The sequence below is a fragment of the Felis catus genome, chromosome C1 (assembly GCF_018350175.1).
Source record: "Felis catus isolate Fca126 chromosome C1, F.catus_Fca126_mat1.0, whole genome shotgun sequence".
In the NCBI taxonomy this organism is placed as follows: Eukaryota; Metazoa; Chordata; class Mammalia; order Carnivora; family Felidae; genus Felis; species Felis catus.
The window spans coordinates 30374420-30390669 of NC_058375.1; the positions used below are offsets into that span (position 1 = coordinate 30374420).

The 16250-nt window shown below is 42.8% G+C and overlaps 1 protein-coding gene across 28 annotated transcripts in view; it reads left to right on the forward strand.

Annotated features, from left to right (window-relative positions):
- The window catches only part of MACF1 (microtubule actin crosslinking factor 1), a 331616-nt gene that overhangs the window by 156713 nt on the left and 158653 nt on the right, over positions 1-16250 (forward strand). For 15 of the 28 annotated variants that reach the window (XM_045035584.1, XM_045035590.1, XM_045035587.1 and 12 more), the window contains 3 exons: positions 14716-14882; positions 15676-15788; positions 15889-15995. In XM_045035584.1, the coding sequence (XP_044891519.1) occupies positions 14716-14882; positions 15676-15788; positions 15889-15995 (387 nt within the window). Of the gene's footprint in view, positions 1-1773; positions 2912-14715; positions 14883-15675; positions 15789-15888; positions 15996-16250 lie in introns of those variants that run through there. The other 13 variants (XM_045035570.1, XM_045035573.1, XM_045035574.1 and 10 more) reach the window with 3 other exon arrangements.

The following is a 16250-nucleotide window of genomic DNA, read 5'->3' on the forward strand; positions in this document are numbered from 1 at the left end:
TGGTCTCGTTTCTTGCTGTGGATTATGATCACCATAAGATGGTGCTGCAGCTTTGCGCTCAGCTGTAGGAAAAGGCTTGGGGAGAAACACCTATTGCAGTGGAGGCAGATGGGTCTCAGTAAGCAGTTATGTAGGGGCTGCTGCCTTCGGGTTTCTTACTGCTTTCCTTCCGTGCAGGGCATTTTTCAGGAGAGGTGGGTAGCATTTACATAGAACCAGGCAGGCTATTTTCCTCTGCTGTGTGGTCTGGATCCTTTCGGTATAGAATAAACAGCTGCAGCAGGGAAGTACAACCTCTTTCCACTCCATCCAGAGCCCCTTAGGCTGTGGTGTTATCTCATCTGTGAAACACTATACTAAAAATTGGGGTGGGCGAATCCCATTGACATAACAGGGTGATTTTTTTAGTCCAACTTTTTAGACCTTTAATTCAGACTTCCTGCTCTGCTGCAACTTGAGTAAAAACCATCTGGGACTCATTTTAGCAACTTCCTCTCTTACTCCCAGTGTTATCTGTTTGGGTCCTTGGCCCATGTGAGTCTAGTGGACAATTCAGAACAGTGGGTATCTTCCTGTTTTATTTAATTGAGGACAGACCCATCCCTGCCACAGTTAGAACATAGCATAACATGGAGTTGAAATTAACAATCTTAAATAGGAGTTCACGGACTGGCTTTGCCACTTATTAGCTGTGTAGCCTGGAGCAAATTAATCAACTTTCTTAAACCTCCGTTTCTTTACCTGTAAAATTGTAGTTTTGACTCCATATGGTTACTGTCAGAATTAAATGAGGTAATCCATAGTTTAGCACAGTGCTTGGCACGTAGCAAATGCTGAAAAAAATGTTAGCTGGCGGCATCAGTGATTACTGGTGAACATTTGTGTAACTATTGTTCAGCAGAGGTGGAGCTTCTCTCTTGTATTTGGAAGCCGTATCCTTTTTACAGAGCCTCCTTACACAATACTCAAAAACGATTTCCCAGTGTCTCCTCTGTGTCATTGGCTAACAGAATTAACAGATCTCTCTCTCTCTCTCTCTCTCTCTCTCTCTCTCTCTCTCTCTCTCTCTCCTGTCTCTCTTTTTGGGAAGGCGAGGAGAGAAATAAATGCTGTAGGAGGCTAGATCTTTAAAGCCTGTGTTTCTTAACTGTGAGGAGTAGGTTCGGGTCTCTCTTCAGGTTATAATTTGTTTAAGATAATTTTATTATTTCTGACCTGAAAAATTTGAGCATCTGTCTTCATTGCTTGATATTTTCTTCTGGGTATCTGGCAGAACAATTGAAATCTCTTTCCTTTCAGAGTCTGGGGGGCAGTGATAATGGCAGCGTCCCCAGCCCTGGTTCTTCTTGGCCCTTCCCTGCCAAGGTAGCGGCACGCTGGTTTGCTTTCCCCTCTTCCTCCTCCTCCTCCCTTCACGTTACCTTCTTCCATGGCCTCCCTTCTTTCCCCTCCCTTTTCCCTTTACTCTTACATCCCACCCCCTCCTCCTCACCCTCCCTAGTTTCCCCCCCCCCTCCCCTGGTTTCTAGCTCCTTTTTGCTTTCTGTTTGTGTTTCTGAGGGCAGTGCTCCAATTACCTCATATTTGGAGAGAGGAAGCTGCAGCCAATCCGGTTTCTGTCTGCTTTTAGGTCAAGTGATTTCTGAACTGCAGTGAGATGCTTTGAATTTGTCTTGTTGCAGCTCTGAGCCTGTAAGATGGCTGTCTGAATCGGCAGCGGCTGGGAGAGACAGAGAGGCGGGGAGGGAGGGAGAAAGAATTGGAGGGATTGCCGGCATAGTGCATGTTTTTAAATGTGCATCTAATCCGATGAAGCCAAGGTTGGGATTTCTCTGGGATCCCAGGACCGGCTTAGCTGCGTTTTTGATGAGATTAGGAGAGGAAGGCGATGGGAAATTCACTGGGCTGTGTTAAGGAGCCGAAAGATTCAAGAGCTATTCCGGAGAAGGCTCCCATATCTCCTAAGAAAAGGGTTCGGTTCAAAAGGAAGTGGAGGGGGAAGAAAACCCCTACTCCAGAGGTATCTCATGAGGAGGAACCCTTGGAAGGAACCACAGTAATTGAAGAGACAGAAACCCTACCGAAGTTAACAGTGAGTCTCCAAAAGGAGGAAGGAGCAGGAGGGACAGAGCACCCCCCCTCGGACATTTTACTGCCTCGGGACTCAGCCCCCAGCCCAGGGATGGGTGCTCAGGGGATGATCGTGCAGGTGAAGGAGAGATTCCAAGGGGAGATCCAGACTGCTCACCTTTTGTTGGAGAATGAGTCATCAGTTGCCGGAGGGGTCTGGGATTCCCTGCAAGAGGGGAGGACTGTCATCGCTCACCTGCTTGATAACCCGGCGGAAAGGAACTGTGAGAAGTCAGTGAGCCAACTGGTGGAATTTCCGAGGACGGCGTCCTGCAACAGCAGGGCTGTGCTGCTGCCTTTGCAAGGGGAGACTGCAGTGGGGAAAGGAGGTGCTCAGCTTGGACTTCGGAGCGGCACCCTCCCCCCGCCAGACCACCCCACTGATGCAGGGTCTCCAGACCAACTTTCAGGGGTCCAGGGTGTGGGGGCAGGAACCTCGGGTATTTGCAGTGGCCCTCAGACAGGTGCCTGGATTGCAGAGCCTTCTGTCCCTTCATCACTGCCGGACCAGTCGAGAGGTCACAGATGCACAGAACCTGCCCATGTGGGTCGAGTGCCCCCCCAGGGTCCCAGACTGCCTACTTCTCAGAGTGATTTATCCATCAGCGGCAGGACTGTGAGCGTTTTGCCCTCCTCCTCTGGCTACGGCAGTGACGGGCCACACTTACGCGGGATCCAACCTAGAGACACAGAGCCTGAAAAGAGCTCCACATCCTTCTCTGAAGAGGATGGCACCCTTTCCTTGGAGGCAAGTCACACCCCACCATGGGGTCTGGAGGAGGTAGGTGGGCTACGTTCACATTTGGATTCCTGGCCCTCAAACTTATCAAAGTGGAGTGTGCTAAGAAGTGAGGATCCTGGTGCTTCTTCGCGGACTTACCCCCATGTCACGTACCAAGAGTTAGTGACTGGGTTTGGCAAGTGGAGTCTATTTCAGATCTGCCCCTCGATGCTTGAAACCAAGTCTCGTTGTCTCTGGGGAATCCCTGATTCCGGGTAACCACACAGCATAATTGCTCGAGCTATCTGGCGGGGTTATCTTTCAAAGTGCAGTGCTAGGTAGTACTTAACTTTCTCAGGCAGGTCTGTTTATAAGCATCTCTGCTACAGGATGTTGTAGTGTGGTGGCTGAAGGGAGGCCTAGCTGAATCTCCTAAATGAGTGCAGAAGGCATAGGGAATGTGGCAGGGGTTTGGGCCAAGGCAGCTGACCCCAGTGTGATTGCTCTTCCCTGGAGAGTGATGTTCTTACGAGGGCTGATGTAATCCCACTCCTATGGGGACACTGCTAATGACAACACCCATTCGGTATTTGTATAGGTGGAGAGGGCTGGTCCTCCATGGGTTCCTAATTGCAGCATTAGAGGAAAGGGGCACAGAATTATCCAGAGCTTAACTCAGAGAGGAGGGGTTAGAATAGTTTGAAGGTTCAAGGCTAGAAAAAGTTTGTGTTCTGGGTGGACTTGTTTATGGCTTGAACAAGTTTTTGTTGTTATATTGAAGGCATAGGTGTCCGTGGTGATGGTGGTGGGCACTGTGAATGCTTCTAGGGTCAAGGAGTAAGTAGGAATTCAAGAGATTTGGACACAGTGAGGGGAAGGGGACTAGCAAGACAGTGGGCGGCACAGGATCTTGTATGTAAGTCTGTGATTGTGTAGGTGACTGAAGTTATTAATTCACCAATGACTAAAGAACTTTTGTTGGCATATCAGCTTCCTGTGGTAGAAGAAATAAAAACTTTAGGATCCCAGTGCAGCAAAAGGTGGAAGAAGAAATAGGGCATTTTCCTTGCCCAGGGATGTGGCCTCCGTTCCATACTGGTGCCCTGCATATCAAACCCAACAGCATGAGGCTGAATAGAGACACAATGTCTTGTGCTTGATCTGTGCTTAAAATGTCCTCTTTGGGGATGAATTTCCTCCATCGATAGGCTCATGTCAGTCCCCTTTGTTATTATGGAGTTTGAGGACTCCCAACAGCTGGAAGGAAATGTGGCCATTGAAAATATTTTTTATGGGGTACCTGGGTGGTTCAGTCGATTAAATCTCCGACTTTGGCTCAGGTCATGATCTTGTGGTCCGTGAGTTTGAGCCCTGCTTCAGGCTCTGCTGACAGCTCGGGTTCTATATCTCCCTCTCTCTCTCTGCCCCTCCCCCACTTGTGCTCTGTCTCTCTGTCTGTCTCTCTCAAAAATAAATAAAACATTAAAAAAAAAAGATGCTTATTATATGGTTGGGCAAGAGTCTAAGGAGACCTTAGGCTTTTCCGTATAAAAGTGTGTGTGGGTGTGGGTGTGTGTGTGTGTGGGTGTGTGTGAGAGAGAGAGAGAGAGAGAGAATGAGGGAGAGAATGAGAAAGAGAGAAAGAGACAGAGAAGGTGGGAAGGAAAGCAGCGGAGGCTGCTGAGGTGGAGTGTATGAGTATTTGAGCTCTTTGTATGGAGTGGATATAGAGCAGTTTTGCTATAAACTGCTCTTTTTATACCAGTAGTATTAAAGCTGAGGTTTGGAGGCATCATAATGTTTTAGGAAACATGCTTGTAATTGTGAGATTTTCAGAAAGTTTCGAGTGTAAAATTTTAAAGAACTCCTAATGAAAATCTATTCTTGATGATGGTCCATAGGCGATCAAGGCACTTCTATTATGGGATCTCCACAGAACAGCTCTGTGCAGAGTCTTAAAGAAAAGATTGGTGGGAGAAACCTTTTCTGTAGTTTGACAGTATTGACAGCAGTGTGATTCTTTTGCTGTTTTCAATATGTGAATCAAATTGGTATGTCATATTTTCTGGGCATCCCATCCCTTCGACCCTTCCAGAGCAGGCACAGCCAGACCACTGAGTTATAGCCCAGGCTGAAAAGTTCAGTGACTGAGCATCAGCTCAGATGGCTGACACATTTCTGAGGCTCCTTGCCCATCGTGTGAAGCAGGGACCACAGACTGACCATCCCATATCACAGATAAGAAGTACCTTCTCAAGATAAGTGTGAAATCCCTTCAGAATGAAAGTCCTGTAGGCCAGGAGGCCTGAATCTCTCACTGATCTCTACAGGAACTTCTTCAGGGAGCTGCTCCCTTATCAGCGTGCTGTTCACAGGCCTCGAGGACAGCAGCTGCCAGGGAGACAGAAGCAGCGTGTTCTGACACTGCAGGCTTCCTGTAAACTGTGGGTTGAGACCCCAAGTGGGAGCATCTAACAGGAATGTGCATTCCCTCTGCTGAGGGTGATTGCCCTGGGAGGACACAGGGGTCAGAGGAGCAGCTGCTGCTGGTCACACTCCAGCTCCTTCCTAAAGAGGAGACAGCTGGCAGTTCCACAGACTTGATTTTTTTGTTTGCTTTTTGGTGCTTCTTTTGTTTCTAATATGTTAGAGTAGTAACCCTTCTCAGGAAACAGTTCAAGTTCTGGAGTGCTGCCTGTCCTGAGCATAACTTAGGCTTTATCGTCTCTCCTGTTGATTGCCCAAGGTGTATTGACGGACATGGGGCCAGGGTTGGGTTTGCTGTGGCTGGACACAAACTTCGCAGTGGGTTTTATTTCTTTTAGGGATAGAGAGAAATGGGAACTGACTCTGATTCTTGCCGAGTGTGGGGTTTATTTTGTTGTTTTTTGAAATTTTATTTATTTATGAGAGAGAGGGAGAGAGAGAATCCCATGAGATACAGAGAGAGTGAGAGAGGAAGGGAGAGAGAATGTGGAGCTTGAGCTCACGAACCATGAGATTGTGACCTGAACTGAAGTCAGATGCTTAACCGACTGAGCCACTCAGGTGCCCCGAGTGTGGGGTTTAGATAATAGAAGACAAATGGTCTGCTTTACTGTTCACCTGTTATAGTTGATACTTCCCTTGTCAGGAAATAGTTAACACAGAAATGGGATGATAGGGACCAGCTAACAAAAATGGTTTTCAGTTTTCAGAATGATAAGTGGACTGGGATTTGGAGCTGGGTCGCAGTGTCAGGCACAAGCCTTCTCTCAGGAGGAATCCCTACTGCCAGCTGCCATCAGTATCCAGAATACCTGGCTTACTGGAACAAGGAAAATTACTGACAATCCCTTCCTCCTCCCTGTCTTGGCTCCCATGCCAGTCTCCTATCCACACTGCTAGTGGGTTCTGTTGAATGAAGAACATGGCTGTATACCAGTGTCCTTGCCATGAACCCTTAGAGTCCATACAATTTTGAGTGATAGTAAGGTAACACTGTGGGCTAGAAATGATGAGGAAATTGGTTGGTATATTATTTTCTGGGCTCAGCCTTTTCAGTTTACAAGTATCCCTTTCCCATGTCTCCTCTTTAATTATAGGGAATTGTTTTACTAATATTGGCGAGGAGAAAGCAAAATTAACCAGATGATCCTATTAGACGAATGTAGCAGTTAAAATCACAGTTAAGAAAGGAGCTTTGGTTGGGGCGCCTGGGGGGCTCAGTTGGTTAAGCCTCTGACTTTGGCTCAGGTCATGATCTCACGGTTTGTGAGTTTGAGCCCCCTGTCGGGCTCTGTGCTGACAGCTCAGAGCCTGGAGCCTGCTTCGGATTCTGTGTGTCTCTCTCTCTCTCTGCCCCTCCCCTGCTCACGCTCTGTCTCTCTCTGTCTCAAAAATAAACAAAACACTAAAAAAAAAAATTTTTTTTTTCTTTTTAAGAAAGGAGCTTTGGTTAAGAAAGGACTTTTTTCTTTTTCAAAAATTTATTACTACGGGCACCCAGGTGACTCAGTCGGTTGAGCATCTGACTCTTGATTTTGCCTCAGGTCATGACCTCATGGTGGTGAGATGGAGCCCTGAGTTGGGTTCTGTGCTGGGCGTGGAGCCTGCTTGGGATTCTCCCTTTGTCTCTCTTTCTCTACCCCCTCCCCAAATAATTGTTACAAAGAATCATCATGAGGGGCGCCTGGGTGGCTCAGTCGGTTAAGCATCGACTTCAGCTCAGGTCATGAACTCATGGTTCATGAGTTCAAGCCCCACATCTGGCTCTGTGCTGACAACTGAGAGCCTGGTACCTGCTTTAGGTTCTGTGTCTCCCTCTCTCTACCCCTCCCCTGCTCATGCTCTTTCTCCCTCTCTCTCAAAAATAAATACACATTTAAAAAAAATTAAAAAAAAAAAGAATCATGAATTTTTAGGTGTAACAGTGGTGGTATGGTTATGTTAAAAAGAGTCCTTATGATTTAGGGACATCTGGCTGCCTCAGTCATTAGAGCATGTGACTTCTGATCTCAGGGTTGTAAGTTCAAGCCCCACGTTGGGTGTAGAGATTACTTAAAAATGATAATAATAAAAAAAGAGTCCTCATGTTTTAGAGCTACTCACTGAAGTATTTATGGAAGAAATGCCATGTGTGTGGGTTTGCTTCATAATATCAGGGGAGCATGAAGTGGATTGAGTGTAGATGAAATAAGATTAGCTGTGAGTTGAAATGGTGGAAAGTGGGTGATGGGTACATAGGAGTTCACTAGACTGTTCAGTTTCTTTGCGCATGTATTTGAAACTTTCCATTTCAAATGGTAAGTTAAGAAAAATAATGGTAATGGTTGCATAATGCATATTCTGAAAAAGGATTAATATTCAGAATCTATGAAATGTAGTATAAGTAAGGTGGTTAGGAGTGTGGAGCCAGATCGTCTGAATTTGAATTCCAGCTCTACTACCTACTAGCAGTGAACCTTGGGGCAAGTTACTTAACTTCTCTGCGATATAATTTCCTTATTTGTAAGTTGAGGATAACAGTAGTATATACCTTGTAGTGTCGTTGTGAGAATTTTATGAATTAATACAGTGAAGCACAATAAATGCTAGTTATTAGTAGTAGTATTTAAAGAATTCCTACAAATAAACAAAAAGGTAAACACCCTAGTAGAAAAATAGGGGAAAACCCAGGAATAAACAATTCACTAAAAAGGGAACCCAGATGCCTCATACACGTCTCTGTCACTAGTAGTAACCAACGATATACATATCAAAACAAGATAGTATTTTATACCCATCAGAAAATAAAAAGTCTGAAAATACCAAGTATAGATGAAGATGTAGAGTGATGGAAAAAAATCTCTTCGTGCATGAAAGTATAAAGTGGAACTACTGTTTGGAGAGCAGTTTACCAGCATTTAGTAGAATTGAAGGATGCGCATATTTTATGACCTAGGGTTTAGACCCTGAATTTGAATGCTGAAAGGTGCACCCCATGACTGTTGCCTAACTCAGGTGCTGGTAATAAACACAGCTGCAATTAGATCCCTGTAACCAGCCAGGCATCTGTAGTGAACAACCACACTATGCCCTCACCTGCTTCTTGGATGGAAGTTTTCAGTCCGATGCTGTCTCTGTAGTGGAATGAGGTCTGCTAGGAACTTCAGGACATGAGAATCAAGTATCTGTTTGCTCCCTACATCCAGTCCTGTTCTCTGAGACTTATATAGACTTACAAAGTCCAAACTCCTCAGTCTGATATTCTAACCCTCCATAATCTATCTGACTTTCTCTCGTGTCAATTTTCCATTTGAACGTACTTTTTTTTTTTTAAGTTTATTTATTTAGTTTGAGAGAGAGAGCACACACGTGAGAGCATATGAGTAGGGTAGGGCCATCGAGAGAGAGGAAGAGAGAGAATCCCAAGCAGGCTCCACACTGTCAGCACAGAGCCAGATGTGGGGCTTGAACCCACGAACCGTGAGATCATGATCTGAGCTAAAACCAAGAGTCAGATGCTTAATCAACTGAACCACCTAGGTCCCCCAAATCTACCTATCTTACCAGGTCAACTCCTTAACCCATCTTTTCCAGTTTCAGCTTATTTCAGCTTCCAGTCTTTGTTGGCATCTACCTTCTACCTAGAATTCTTTTCTTCTCCCTGTCCCTTCGATAACATCCTTCAAGGATGAGTTTAAATCACACTTCTTTAAGTATGATTTTTAATCCCTCTAACCCAGATGAATTTTCATTCTGCTAAGCCCCTGTATTGGATATTACTATTTACTATGTTACAGTTGCTTCTTTGGGGCCTTCAGCATAACTTTTTCATGTGACCCTCCCGTCCCCCACATATGGCTACATAGATGGTAAGATTTTTGTTTCCCTCCAGAAATTAGCCTTCAGAAAAGAGGGATTCTCTTTGTCAAGTTTTTCTTGTTATTGGGCCCCCACTGAAAATACAGCTCATGAAATAGGATGAATGAATTTGTGTCACCATCTGCTAGTTTAGTCGATAATCAACTTTTATAGGGATCAACTGAAATAATTGGTTAACCAAAAAAGACCAAAAACTTAAGAAGGCTTTCATTACAGACTATTGTTTTACAGACTATAAACCTCCTAATTTGAAGTGTTGGATGTAATTGTGTATAAGTCTTAATCACATTAAAAACTTTTAAAAAATCACTCACATCACTTATAAAAAACACAGCAAGTGTTCACATTATGGAAACCATAAATAAATACCAATAGAATAAATAAATGAAAAAAAAAACCTAATCCAATGTTATGCAACTGGATTCTTGTGGCTGGGGATAGAATTTCCAGTGACAACATGGATTCAAAAAAGTGCTGTTGTGTCTCAGAAATTTTAATAAGAAATGTAGGTGAAGTTTTCTAGAATATTCACTCAAAAAATAGCTTTAGTTGTTTTTTTTAATTAAAGTAGCTTTATTGATGAAAAAGACATTGATGTTAAAGATGCATGTGAAAAGGTTTGATAACATGGTTTTATGAAATGGAAAAGTAGAAAAAGCATTCTAATTTTTAAAAAGTTTTTCTTTAAATTCCAGTTAGTCAACATACATTGTAATATTTCACGTGGACAATAGTGATTCAACACTTCCATACAACTTCCCGGTGTTCATCACAGCAAGTGGCATTAGTTCTAAATTAATGCATTAGATATATTACTTAATTTTAAATATGTGTATAGGGGCACCTGGGTGGCTCAGTTGGTTAAGCGTCTGACTTTGGCTCAGGTCATGATCTCGCGGTTCGTGAGTTCGAGCCCTGCCTCGGGCTTGGTGCTGACACCTCAGAGCCTGGACCCTGTTTCAGATTGTGTCTCCCTCTCTCTCTGCCCCTCCTTCACTCACACTCTGTCTCTGTCTCTCTCTCAAAAATAAACATTAAAAATTAAAATAAATAAATAAATAAATAAATAAATAAATAAATAAATAAGTGTATATATCTAAAAAAATTTCCAGAAGTTTATATATGCAAGAGGACCACAAATCTTCCCTTTCTCCCTTCCTCTCTTCCATCCATCTGTTGTCATTTGGAAAAATTGGGGAGTACCTTATATGGGGTAGCTTTATTTTAGCCAGATAGGGAGTCTGCCACCTAAATTCTTTCAAGGCAAGCATGTCTGTTTTTTTATCTCCCTCTTTTCAACTGGCTAACTTCTACTTCTGTCTTGAAACTCAGCATAAATGCCATCTCAGAGAGCTTCTTCAGCATGCTCCTTCAGGTTAGTTGCTTATCTGTGTCACAGCATTGATCTGTGTGGCATATTGTCTCCCCTGCTAAACTGCTTGGGCTTGAGGCCCAAGGTTGTGTTTTTGTCTTCAGATACCAAGAACTTCAACACAGCTCCTAGAACATAGTGGTTGTCAAGAAAAATAGAATAAACAATTGATGTTTGACTTTTTTCTTTTTTTTTTTTTAAAGTAATCTCTACCCCCCCCCCCCCCCCCCCCCCCCCCAGTGTGAGGCTTAAACTTACAACCCCTAGATCAAGAGTCCCATGTTTTACCAACTGAGCCAGCCAGGTGTCCCGGTGTTTGACTTTTTTATCTTGAGATGAAAGAACTTAAATGCAGCTCCTATTATATGGTGGTTGTCAAGAAATAACAGAATGAATAAATGGTGTTTGACTTTTTTTGTTCTTCTCCATGGTGCCTGGAATAATGTTAAACACAGATGAGATGTTGTTTAATAAATACTTACTGAATTATTAGGAACACCTTAAGTTTCTAGATACACTTCAGAGAAGGAATTAATTGAGCCTCGGAAAGCATGGGTTGAAAGAGACTTCAGGTAGACACGCATAGTCTCTGGGATGGTGTTGAGACTGTCCTCTCTCTACATGGTTCATTTTTAAAAACCCAGATGAGGGGGAGAGCTCTCTGACATTGAAGCCAGGTTTCTGTATTTGGAAGATTAAGGTAGAAGCTTCTGCATAGCCCCAAGGACAGCACTGTGTACATCACATGTGAATGTTACATGAAGAGATGGACAGAAGCCCAATGTAATTACTGAGATGGTTGTGATGAGAATCCTATTTTTCTCATCCAGCGCAGTCTAGGAAGGGCCCTAGTCCAAACAGGGTATTTTTCCTTTCCCTGAGGGATCCAGACATTTCCCTGTTTCATTATAGCTGTGTGGGAAATCTGAAGTAAAGCTGTTCAATGAACTATTTTCAGTGCAATATACAAAAATACTGTGATAGGATGCCACCAGAGAGATTGACTGATTGTACTGGGCATAAAATACCCATTAACTAACTGGGATTTTAAAAAAATAAATAGCCCAAATACTCAGATTTCATCTTGTGTATTCAAATTGTATCCCTTTTCACTTCCACCTGTCCTGTTCCCGGCAGTGTTTTACCTTACTGTGTCTGAAGCGGCTGCAGTGGAAGTGCTGGGATCTGTCAGTGGTGAGTGGTATCTGGCCACTGAAATCAGCACATCCAAGTGTTGGCAAGGAGAACTGGAATAGAATTGGTATCAGGGAGGAGCTGTTGTCACTGCAGTCACAGGATGATAGCTTGGGTACCATGATCCATTGTTGGGCCTTCAGCTTTGCAACTCTGCTTTTTTTTTTTTTTTTTTTTTTTTTTTGGTACACTTGTTGTTGACTGAGTTCTAGGGGATTGATTCACAGTGATCATACTGGCTAGAGATTAATTGATGTAAATTAATTAATTTACAGTATGAATTATAACTGCCAAGTGGTACAGTATTTGAATCGACCACTCTGTGCATTTTGTCGCTTTAGGATGTCTGTATCGTGAGCAAATAATAATGGAAGGTTGTCAGCTGAACATGGAGTCAGAGCAAAGAGGCGGTGGGTAGAGAGGACAGATTTGCAGGCTGATCTTACTAGCTGGCATCATCAAAGTTTGGCAGCCTGATTTCTTCTGTAGAAATACACCTGTCAAGGGGACAGGAATCCTGGATCTGCTGGTTAGGCCACCATTTCACCATCACTGTCTTGGAGGCAGCACTTATGGCTTTGCCTTTTCCAAACTCCTTGAAGGCCACCCATGCTCTTTTGTTCCCATAGCCTTTCTTAGGCATCTTAGTAATATTTAGGAGTCTTCAGCTTTCTTGTATACTCAATAAAGTATGAAAGTTCTTGGCCCTGTTTTTTTTTCCCCTGAATTTTAGAGTATCTTCACCTGATTTAATCTTATCTGCTATGAGCTGAGTTTGTAAATTTAGTATTCAGAGACTTGAAAGTGCCTTATTGTTGATTGTTCCCATGTACTGACGACCAGGGAGGCTACGCCATTCACAGTACTGCACCTGATGGAGACAGCTAAGAGACAGGTGTTCTGTTGACATGCTTGTGCCTTCCCTGCCCAAAGCACCTGGCCCCCAAGTTGTTCTGGGCATGGTGTGTTATTATGATGGAAAGGAAATGCACATTCTCTAGGCATATTACCTACATCGCTTTATTTAATCCTTATAATGACTGTATGATAAAGTTATTGTTTCATCTTAAATATAGGGAAGATGGGGTGCAAGAAGCTTTGGTCATTTATTTATGTGAAGTCATGTTCCTGGTAAATACCTCCTTTCCAGTGCTTGTCTCTCTGACTCAAAGGCTTTTTCTTTTTCTTATTGATAAATATTGTTTTGTAGCTTTCATTATAAATGTAAAGTATGTTCAGTATTTAAAGCCTGAATAAAAGAAAAGTAAAAAGAGAATAAAATTATCCATAGTCTCACTCCAGGAGAGACAACCATTGTTGATACGAGCTCAAACTTGTTTGGTTATACTACAGACTGTTTTGAATTCGCTAATGAGTAAGTTTGCTGTCTAAAAAGTAGCCTGTCTAGGGATTCTATGTAGACCTTACCCTAAAATACATTTGTTTATTTTTATTGTTTTATTTTTAAACTAAATAATCATTAATTAAATGTGTTAAATGTCCAGCATATAACTAACACAACACTAGGTGCAGTGGGTGATATACGGAAGCAACGTGATCGCTGAGTTTCAGAGTTGGAAGTTTTTCTTTCACAACATCCCCGCTTCTTCTTGAACATGCCCTGGGTCGAAGAGCTCTCTCTCTCTTGGGGCTGCTCTTGAATTTTAGATAGTTCTGATTGTTAGCTGTGGTACTGGCTCCCCAGGAAACCTATATAGTCTTGGGGAGGTAAGATCAAATGTATGAAATAATAGCCAGTAATTCAAGATAGTATTTAGTGTTATGTGGGAGTAAGAATTGGAGGAAGACCATCATCCATACAAGGAAGAGCAAACAGAACTCTGTTGAGCATAGCCCTATGTCTGGGCTGGGTGCTGTAGTATATAATCTCGGTTATCATAGCAATCCTGAGAAAAGGTAGTAGGTATTATTCCCACTTTACAGATGTTATGACTGAGGTCCAGCTTACAGTTTTTGAAGTTGAGAGTCAAACCCAGGTCTGCATGGAACCAAAGGCATGCACTTTCTTCTCTCCCAAACTGTCCTCTAAGTAGTTCCTGTGCTGGATTTTGGGGGTTTTATAAACTAACATGTTTTCTTCTTATAAAAATGTACATGATGTACAAAATTTGGGAAAGAGAAATATTACCTATAATGCTACCACTTACGAGATACCTGTGATGATTCGTTTGGTGTCTTTCTCTCCTGTATTTACCCTTATTTACCCTCATGTACATATATGCATTTATCACATACCTTGTGTGCATGTATATGTATGTATTTATATGTATGTACATATAACTATATATTTAGGTATTCTGTATATCTTTTAACAAAACCGCTATTAAATTGTTTTGTTTGCGTTCTTTTTCTTTTCATAACATACGGTGATCATTTTCTTTTGTCATTAAGATTTGCCAAAGCATACCTTTTTACAGTGCTACAAACAATTCCACCCTGTGTATGTGCTATTAATTTGTAACCAATCAATCCCTTATTAGAGCTTAAGCTCTATAGCTTTTTGCTGTAACATTTATCATATGTTGGTAAGCATTCTTGTATAAATTTTTTTGGTGTGTGTGTCTCTGATGGTTTCCTATCAAGTATATGTGTATTTTAAGACTTTTGATTCAAAACTTCATCTGGAGGAGTTAGGGCATGTGTATTCTCACTGGTACAATATGTGAGAATGTCCAGTGTTAGGTATTCTCTCCAGTACTAACTAATATCATTACAAAAAACTTTCCCTATTTGATAGGTGAAAAATGACCTCTCGTGGTTTTAATTTGTATCTCTGACTACCAAACAGAGTGAATATCTGTTAGAGTTGTCATTCAAAGTTGTACCAGCCTTCGATCTCCCTCTTCTTCTAAGAGCCATATGCATGAAGAAGAGAAGGCTAGAAGGCTTCTTCTTATTTATGCTAAAGTACCCGTGCCATATCTTTTGGCAGATCTCTGACATCTACATTAGTGGAGAATCAGGGGACATGTCAGCCAAGGAGAAGCTTCTCCTGTGGACCCAGAAGGTGACAGCTGGTTACACAGGGATCAAATGTACCAACTTTTCCTCCTGCTGGAGTGATGGGAAGATGTTCAATGCACTTATTCACCGATACAGGTAAATGCAGTGGGATTTCACTGTGCCTGGAGGAGCTTCTTCTCATCTTGCTTGCAATAAGTTATAATGCCACTTTTTCCCTGAACCAAGGATCAACACTCTGACTCATTTTCTCACTTCAAAAAGGAGTATGTATTGAATTCCTGCTACTCTAGGCACTGGGTACAAACAACAGGGAACAGAACCACAACAGCTCTTGCTTTCATGGAGTTTATTTATTAGGCAGTGAACAAAGAAATGCATTCTGTTATATGGTGGTAAGTGCAGTAGAGGGGTAGGGAGTGATGGGGTTTGTTGTACTTGGGACAGGTGGCTGGAGATGGCCTCTCTGATTAGGGTGCTGGAGCAGAGCTGTAAAGGAGCGAGCCACACAGTCCTCCTAGGGTCAGAGGGCTACACTTGGAGGAAACAACAAGTGCAGAGGGTCTGAAGTGGGTGCTTACTTGGAGTGGATGAGGAATAGCAGCTGGCTGGAGTGAGATGAGTGAGGAAGATAGGAATTTTGATGACAAAAATTAAAATTATTGCACTCTTAATGATCATAAACACATCCCAGCTTTCACCCTATACTGGCTTTCCCATAAAATCCAACCAACCTGCTGTTATGGGTTTAGGATGAGGGAGCACTGGGTTCCTGGCATGTAATTAAAAATGGGATTAGTATCTTTCTAAACGTCTTGCTTTCTCTCTCATGTAATTAGTGTGTTCCAGCTCTGGGTACTTCTAAGAGGTTTGCTTTGTGTGAACTTGTGTGATGTATAGGCCTTTCACATGCCTTGGTGGACTTTTACAGACCTGATCTGGTAGATATGGAAAGGGTACAAATCCAAAGCAACCGTGAGAATTTGGAGCAAGCTTTCGAAGTAGCAGAAAGACTGGGGGTCACCCGCTTACTGGACGCAGAAGGTGAGAGCGGACTGGTGTTGAGTTTGTTTGGCTTATATTCATTGTCCTTCTGCTGGCAGCTCCCTCTGTTCTAAGAAATTTCTTTCCCTTTTTCTCTCAGATGTGGATGTGCCATCTCCAGATGAAAAGTCTGTGATCACTTACGTGTCTTCAATTTATGATGCCTTCCCTAAAGTCCCTGAGGGTGGAGAAGGGATCAGTGCTACGGTAAAAGAAAACTTTCCTAAAATACCTTCTGGCTTTGATATGTTTGGGCGGAATGCATTGATTAGACTTTGTTTCTCAAGCACTCACTGTATGCGGAGCACTTTTATACAGAGCAAACTGAATCCACATCATCTTTATACATGGTCATTGTCTTTGGTCCCTGGGAATGAGTCCAGATATTGCTAATTTTGTAGCATCCAGCATAGACTATTCTAGTGTCAGGAAATTGAATCCCATCTTGAGAGCCCTTGAGGA